We start from the raw sequence: 7,010 nt of genomic DNA, 5'->3' as shown, positions 1-7,010 counted from the left end.
TAGTGTGTCGAAATAATTAACAATTCAGCCGTACCAATTTTGGGCCATGGCCTAAATCTTGGCTTTTGCTTAGATTTTTTTCCTGATTTGACTATGCTCGTTGGTCAACGTTATTCCATTTTTCCAGCCAGAATTCGCCAAATTATGTGGAGAGAAACATTAATCAAACTATCGGCAACAAAGTTTTTGGTGGAATTCGCTTGGGCCCAAAACCAAACACACTAAAATTTCATAACAGATTCACTGACAAAAAGAAAGAAAAAAACATAGCAGATGGACGAAGGGCCTACTGAAACGGGCCGTCACGAAACATCCCGGAGAGGCCCAGTCAGCCAGCAAGCCCTAATTTCCCCCGCTATAAAGCCGCGACCCCTTGCGACCTGCCGTTCCCCACTAGGGTTTATCTCCTCTCGCCGCAGCCTCCACCGAAGCCAAGAGAGGAGCAGGGCGAAAGGAGGCCGTCGGAGATGTCGGAGAAGAAGCGCGCCCCCGGCCCGCGCAAGGACGAGGTGGTGACACGCGAGTACACCGTCAACCTCCACAAGCGCCTCCATGGATGGTATACTCCTCCCTCCTCACCCGCCCCCTCCATTCCCGAGCTCCGCGCTCCCGGTAGATCCGCTAGTCAGATTCCGCCTCCGGGCTTCACGGGGTGTCGCCATGGCGCTTACGGGCCCTCCTGGTGGAGATGCTGGTGCGAAAGGTTGCTGCCTGCGAGCACTATGTGGGCTCGTGAATGGCTGTCACACCTGTATGGATCGAAATCCTTCCAGCTAGATGATACTAGGGATCGCATGACCGAGCGGTATCCCGATCTCTTGGATTCTGCTCTTGTATCTGACCCCACATTATTTTCACGTGGATCTTCGATCTGTGCCATTCTATTAGGTGTTATTAATCGGGTATAGTCAGGTGTCTGCCTTCTAAATCATGTGGTTTCGCACAGTTACATGCCCGAGAGATTAACTCCGCTCATCGTTACACGTATGGCTTCTCTTGGTGCTACTATGTGTTCCATTTGGGCTGTATATTCTGCTTTCTATTTGTTTGTTTGTTAATCTAGTAAGTTTATTGATCAGTTGTGCCCGGACATAGTCAGGTATCTGTCTTGAAATTGTGGTTGATACAGTTACTTGTCCGGTACATTGATGTTGCTCATCGTTACATGTGTTGCCTCCATATGCTTTCACGTGTTCCATTTGGGCGCTACATTATAACTAAACATTATTATCTATTTGATCATATGATTTGCTCATTATGCCCGGTCATAGTCAGGTATCTGTCTTAAAACTGTGGTTGATACAGTTACATGCCTGGTAAATAGATGTTGCTCATCGTTACATGTGTTGCCTCCATATGCTTTCACGTGTTCCATTTGGGCGCCACATTAAAACTAAACATTATTATCTATTTGATCATATAATCTGCCCATTATGTCTGCTCATAGTCAGGTATCTGTCTTAAAATTGTGGTTGATACAGTTACATGACCGGTAAATAGATGCTGCTCATCGTTACATGTGTTGCCATCAAATGCTACCACGTGTTCCGTTTGGGCTCTACACTAAAACTAGATTTTATCATTTGATCTTTCTTGTCTATTATGCCCGGTCATAGTCAGGTATCCGTCTATAAATTTAGTGGTTGATACAGTTACATGCCCGGTACACAGATGTTGCTCATCGTTGCACTTGCTGCCTTCATATGCTGCCATGTGTTACATATGGGCTCTACATTGAAACTAGGTTGTCATTTGATCTTATAGATTGTCCATTATGCCCGGTCATAGTCAGGTATCTGTCTTTAAATCTTGTGGTTGATACAGTTACATGACCGGTACATAGATGCTACTCATCGTTACACTTGCTGCCTTCATATGCTGTCATGTGTTCCATTTGGGCACTACATTGAGATGAAATATATTTTCTCCACTTGCTTTGTTTTGTTTTGTGTTTTATATATTACATTTCTATGTTGCTTATGTCGTAATGTTTCATCTATCTTTCTCATGCTTTCTTTCTGGTTACAAAATCCTCTATTTATATCAATCACTAATGGTAGCTTCATTCTATTTAACAGCACCTTCAAGAAGAAGGCACCAAATGCCATCAAGGAGATCAGGAAGTTTGCACAGAAGGCCATGGGAACCAACGATGTCCGCATTGACGTGAAGCTCAACAAGCACATCTGGAGCAGCGGCATCAGGAGTGTCCCGAGGAGAGTCCGTGTCAGGATTGCCCGCAAGAGGAATGACGAGGAGGACGCTAAGGAGGAGCTGTACTCTCTGGTCACAGTTGCTGAAGTTCCCCAGGAAGGTCTTAAAGGGTTGGGTACCAAGGTTGTGGAGGATGAGGACTAAACCCCCTGTCTGTGGTATCGATCAGTTAGAACTTAATACATATCTGCTGAGAGCATATTGGGAAGTCTTGCTTTAGCTTATTGTTATCTACTGTTCATGATGTTCCATGACTTCTTGATAGAAGATTTGAGACGTTGGATATTTTGTTCAAGTGCTTGAAGTTTTGACTTGTTGTTTGACTCTGGTCGTTCGTCATTCCTTGTGATGATATTACCTTCGAGGCTGGTGAACTCCTTGCTAGGAACTTTATAGGTTTGAGACTCGTGGCAATGAGTTATATGCGCCTGGTAAACATCGTGTAGTTCTTGAAATGGTCCTGCAAAGCCCCATCGTGTAGGTTTGAGACTCGATCATGCAGGAAGTTTGTGTTAGGAATAGTTGTGGGATCCCTGGTTCCACTAACCACTTGGCAATTGTTTTGGTTCACGCTATCACATCTTGTTCATTGTCTCGTTTTCTTTAGATCTTCTCCGTCAGGAGCTTACAACCCCCTGGGGCGCAACAGTTGAAGCAAAAAAGCTTTACCCCCAACTTCCCATGTCAACAATGTTCAGTGTCCAGCAATTGAGGGGATGCGTCAAGCCCAATGTGGATGGATCATATGTAGAGAGCCATGGTACAATTGGGGTCATATGTCTGAGGTTATGACTACAAACATCATGCAAAAATAAACTAAAACAGCCAAAACCCATGTCTTCTTTGACAATCCAGGAACTGAAACAAAGGGAATCGAACAGCCAGCAAAGTACGCTGTCTTTTAACACCCCAACAGAAGACAAGATACACTCCTTTGGATGAGCTTCTAGCTTCCTTTGGGAGGCTTCATGGTAGAACCATGGTCTGGCTAGAATCCTTCCTAGATGATCTTGAGAATTCCCGTGTGGCAGATTATAATATGCCTAATGATTAATAAAGCCCACAAAGAGACCCTTTGTGGCTTCACACTATCATCGAGTTACACTGTTGTAAGCAAATGAGTCTACAAAGAGTGGTAATCATATTGACCTCGGTAAACTAGCCGACATGTTATTCTGAAGCCACTGTTTGATAGAGCATCTAACGTGCATGGTATAACATCCAGTTCGAATGGAGGGGAATGAGAGCTCAGCAGTACCAGCCCGTGATAGAAGTTTGTATTTTCTGGAAAAGAATTTAGCTCCAAGGAAGCTTCTCAATGGTCCATTGTGGTACTGGAAAATCAGCCAGGTTAAGAGCTGCCCCCATGACAGTACTAATTTCTTCAGAAGGGCTCCCAAGGACATAGATCAACTTTGATGGATCGACTATTAGCCATGAATTACCTGTGACAAGAAGATGAAGTTACGTATAAGATCTCAAAAGTATTTCAGCACATGTAATCAAACACCAAATGATCAAGTACAAACAAAACTAACATTATTTTTTATATACAGAGCAGGATTTTCAAAAAATAGAGTACTGGATGACAATATGGAAGCAAATGTTGCAGATCCTTATTCAACAAAACTAGAAGGTGGAACAATCGTATCTGATGTGACCGCTACATTGACCCTGTTAACTCCAAATTGAGTTGACTTGGAAACCAAATAACAATTGAAACAACATAATTATTTTTATCATGACCAAGGAAGTTGGTGTAAAGCAAACTAGAAGGTTATATTGCAAGATTTATATTTCCACACAACCTATAATGGGAAAAGAGATTAGCAAATGCCCACGATAGAAATTAGTTTCCAATAACTCTTCATGTAATGATTAACAAATTGGTTTCCAATAACCTTTTAGAAGTGCCGAATGCTGAAGGTGTTGAACTGGCTTGTAAGTTGTAATGTCTTGGGTACCAATTTAGCAAATTCAAATTGTGGTTGGGTTCCGAGTGGAGGATAGTACTCGCTCAGTCACATATCACCAGCAGAAAATGGAAGTGAAAATATAAGCCAATAAGCATTCCAGAAACCAAACCCATAAGTATCTGACAAGTCATCATCCACCAGTAATTGCTACTCCCTCCGTTCCAAAATATAGTACTTCCTCTATTCCCGTGCTTCAAGTTTGACCATAAATTTAACCAACGAGACCGACTGCGACGGAGCAAAAGTTATACCAGTGAATTCGTATTCAAAAGAAGTTTTCAACTATATAATTTTTTCTCCCGCCGCAGTCGGTCTCGTTGGTTAAATTTATGGTCAAAGTTGGACTTCGGAAAGTGCAGGCGCACTATATTTTGGAATGGAGGGAGTACTTATCATGTTCCTGCAAATGCACAGGCTATCTTGATACCGTCTCCAGGACCCTAGCAGTGTCACCCAGCTGCGTAGAACCATAATAGCATGCACTCCACAAAATGTCTCAAACCATAGGGTGATGCATGTTGAATATTTACACGGGGCATCAGTTGGCTAATCTCTAAAAGTGAAACCTCAAGAGTCAAGAGCCTCGGTACCAAAAGTTCTTTCAGCAACAATAACAGTACACTGTTAGACATGATTACCTTTATGACACAGAATTTGATTGAATAGGCATGATTATGTGTCTATGCTAGCTCATTTGGTAAATGCCTAGAAAGATTTGATTCACTATAGCAGCTCCTACCAGGTACTATGATGGTGTTATGGTTTACAATCTACAGTACTATGCATAGAACTTCATTCAGCTCTAACAGAAAATCCCCGGTTCACTTGTCTATGGTTGGCAAAGCTTAGCCCGACAGCTTTACTGACCGAAAGAACTAGTAGTAACTTTCAAGATTTACACTAGTAGGCAATGTTCAGGATATCGGTAACTGGTACCTTCAGGTGCTGAGTAGGGATAAATAGGGATAAATAGGCGAATCAGCAGTTAATCGGCTGATAAATCAGTTACTATCGGCTATTCGGTGACCCACCTGAGTAGCAATTAACTGACCGAGATGGCGATTAACTGGCCTATATTTGGAACATTATAGTAGCGACAGAATTATCGCTGTTATTTAACCAAGACAATATAGCACGGAATTTTCTTTTATGAACGCAGCAGAAACAGGCCAAAGCCATACAGCCACATGATAAAGTTGGGATTCCATAAAATAGCATTCTCAGTCACTAACACAGACAAGTTCAGAATAATGATATGATAACAGATTGCCACAGACAAAGGGATAGATGCGACGGGACAAAGAAATGCAGTCTCTGTTGCGCATTACCCCATGGATGGATCAGAATTCAGAAGTACACGGCCATCTGAACCCCCTTCTCCACGAAGCCGCATTTGGCGTAGTAGGCGCGCAGCTCCGGGGTGCAGTCCAGGATGACCTTGTAGCAGCCGGCGTCCTTCGCCATCTCCACGAGGCGGCGCACGACGCGGAGCCCGAGCCCCCGGCCGCGCGCGGCGGCGTCGACCACCACGTCCTCCACGTGCCCCACCTTGCCGCCGCCGCGGAGGAACTTGCGCTCCACGAAGAGGCACCCCGTGGAGAGGATCCGCCGCTCCGGAGCCGCGGCGGGGTCCTCGGCCACGAGGATGACGTGGTCGTCGCCGAGGGCCGCGAGGTCGGCGAAGCACGCGGCGAACTCGGACTCGGTGAGGTCCGGGCAGGAGGAGAGCTGGGAGAGGAGGGGTAGGAAGCCCCTCTCGCGGTCGGCGATCTCTAGGCGGCGGATTTTGACGGAGTCGCCGGTCTCGGTCGCTGCGGGTTCCGGCGAGGCGGATGCCATCTGGGTCCGAGAGCTCGGGACTGAAGCGGGTAGCTTCGGCAAGTGACGCCTCTTTTTCCTTGTGCCGCACGATGCGTGAGCCGTTGGATGGCGCATCAACGCCCTCGATTGGCCATGCCGATTTGCTATCAGTGCTACAAGTGCAAACAAAGCACGTGCAGGCTTAGAAGCCCCCCCTGGTTCAAGCTTAGTTGAAAAAAAATAGAAATCTTCGACGCGATCATTCGCCTGACAATGACTTAGACACGACACGGACGAGAAAAAACAGAAGGGCAATTGAGAAAGACGAAGAGGGATAGAGGGGGAGAGGAAATCAAAGGATGTGTGTAAGGGTTGAACGTCATGGCGACAACCACCGCAAAAGGAAGAAGAAAAGGACCTGGAACAACAATGGATGGAGGGTTGAGGCTCCGGTGGAAGAGGGAGGCTGTCATGAGAACAAATGTAGGAGAAGAAGTTGTGTAGGGAGAAACAAATAATCATACCTTAGGGCACGTTTGGTTGCCCACGAAATCGCAACCAGGCCCAGTTGGGCCACGAAATGTGCATTTGGTTGCGCACATAGTGGGCTGGCTCGCATCCGCACGAAGCTTAAAGCAGCCCTCAGCCTGGCTCGTCATAAACTGTTGAATCGGCAGTTCCTAGCGAGTCAGAAACTGCCGAATCGTCCTTCACTCAGCCGTGATCCCCCTTCGTCGTCCTCGTCTCTGATGCCGGTAAGCAACATCGCCCGTCCCCTAAGTTATGTGTGTTGTTAGGCCGTTAGACAAGGTGTAGGATCGATTTTCCCATTGCTCAACGCACCCTCGATGTGGACTAGGTTATGGACGCACAGATGTGGTTGGTATTTCAAGCAGGAGCGCTGATAGCTATGATTCAGGCATGGGTCATGTTCATGCACAAGAGAGTTGTTCGTCGTGCCGAGAGACCTGTCATCAGATATGCTTCAATGCTTATGTAGGAGCAGGAGAGGATCGCCAA

General features: G+C 45.8%; 2 protein-coding genes across 2 annotated transcripts; one reads left to right on the top strand and one right to left on the bottom strand.

Moving 5' to 3' along the window:
* The first annotated feature begins 371 nt into the window (after positions 1-371).
* LOC125514379 (60S ribosomal protein L31) lies at positions 372-2,537 on the top strand. Its single transcript, XM_048679688.1, has 2 exons — positions 372-559; positions 2,079-2,537. The coding sequence occupies exons 1-2, from the start codon at positions 468-470 to the stop codon at positions 2,356-2,358; spliced, it is 372 nt and encodes a 123-aa protein (XP_048535645.1). The 5' UTR covers positions 372-467; the 3' UTR covers positions 2,359-2,537.
* A 377-nt stretch (positions 2,538-2,914) lies between these two features.
* Positions 2,915-6,080, bottom strand: LOC125514377 (probable glucosamine 6-phosphate N-acetyltransferase 2). The gene is made up of 2 exons (XM_048679687.1): positions 5,519-6,080; positions 2,915-3,659 (listed from the first exon to the last, which is right to left on the bottom strand). Exon 1 carries the CDS (start codon positions 6,027-6,029, stop codon positions 5,538-5,540), a length of 492 nt encoding a protein of 163 aa, XP_048535644.1. The 5' UTR covers positions 6,030-6,080; the 3' UTR covers positions 2,915-3,659; positions 5,519-5,537.
* Between the last annotated feature and the right edge of the window lie 930 nt (positions 6,081-7,010).

Source organism: Triticum urartu, chromosome 6 (assembly GCF_003073215.2).
Source record: "Triticum urartu cultivar G1812 chromosome 6, Tu2.1, whole genome shotgun sequence".
Classification (NCBI taxonomy): Eukaryota; Viridiplantae; Streptophyta; class Magnoliopsida; order Poales; family Poaceae; genus Triticum; species Triticum urartu.
The sequence above is the reverse complement of the archived record's forward strand: the minus strand, read 5'-3'. Positions and strand labels throughout refer to the sequence as shown.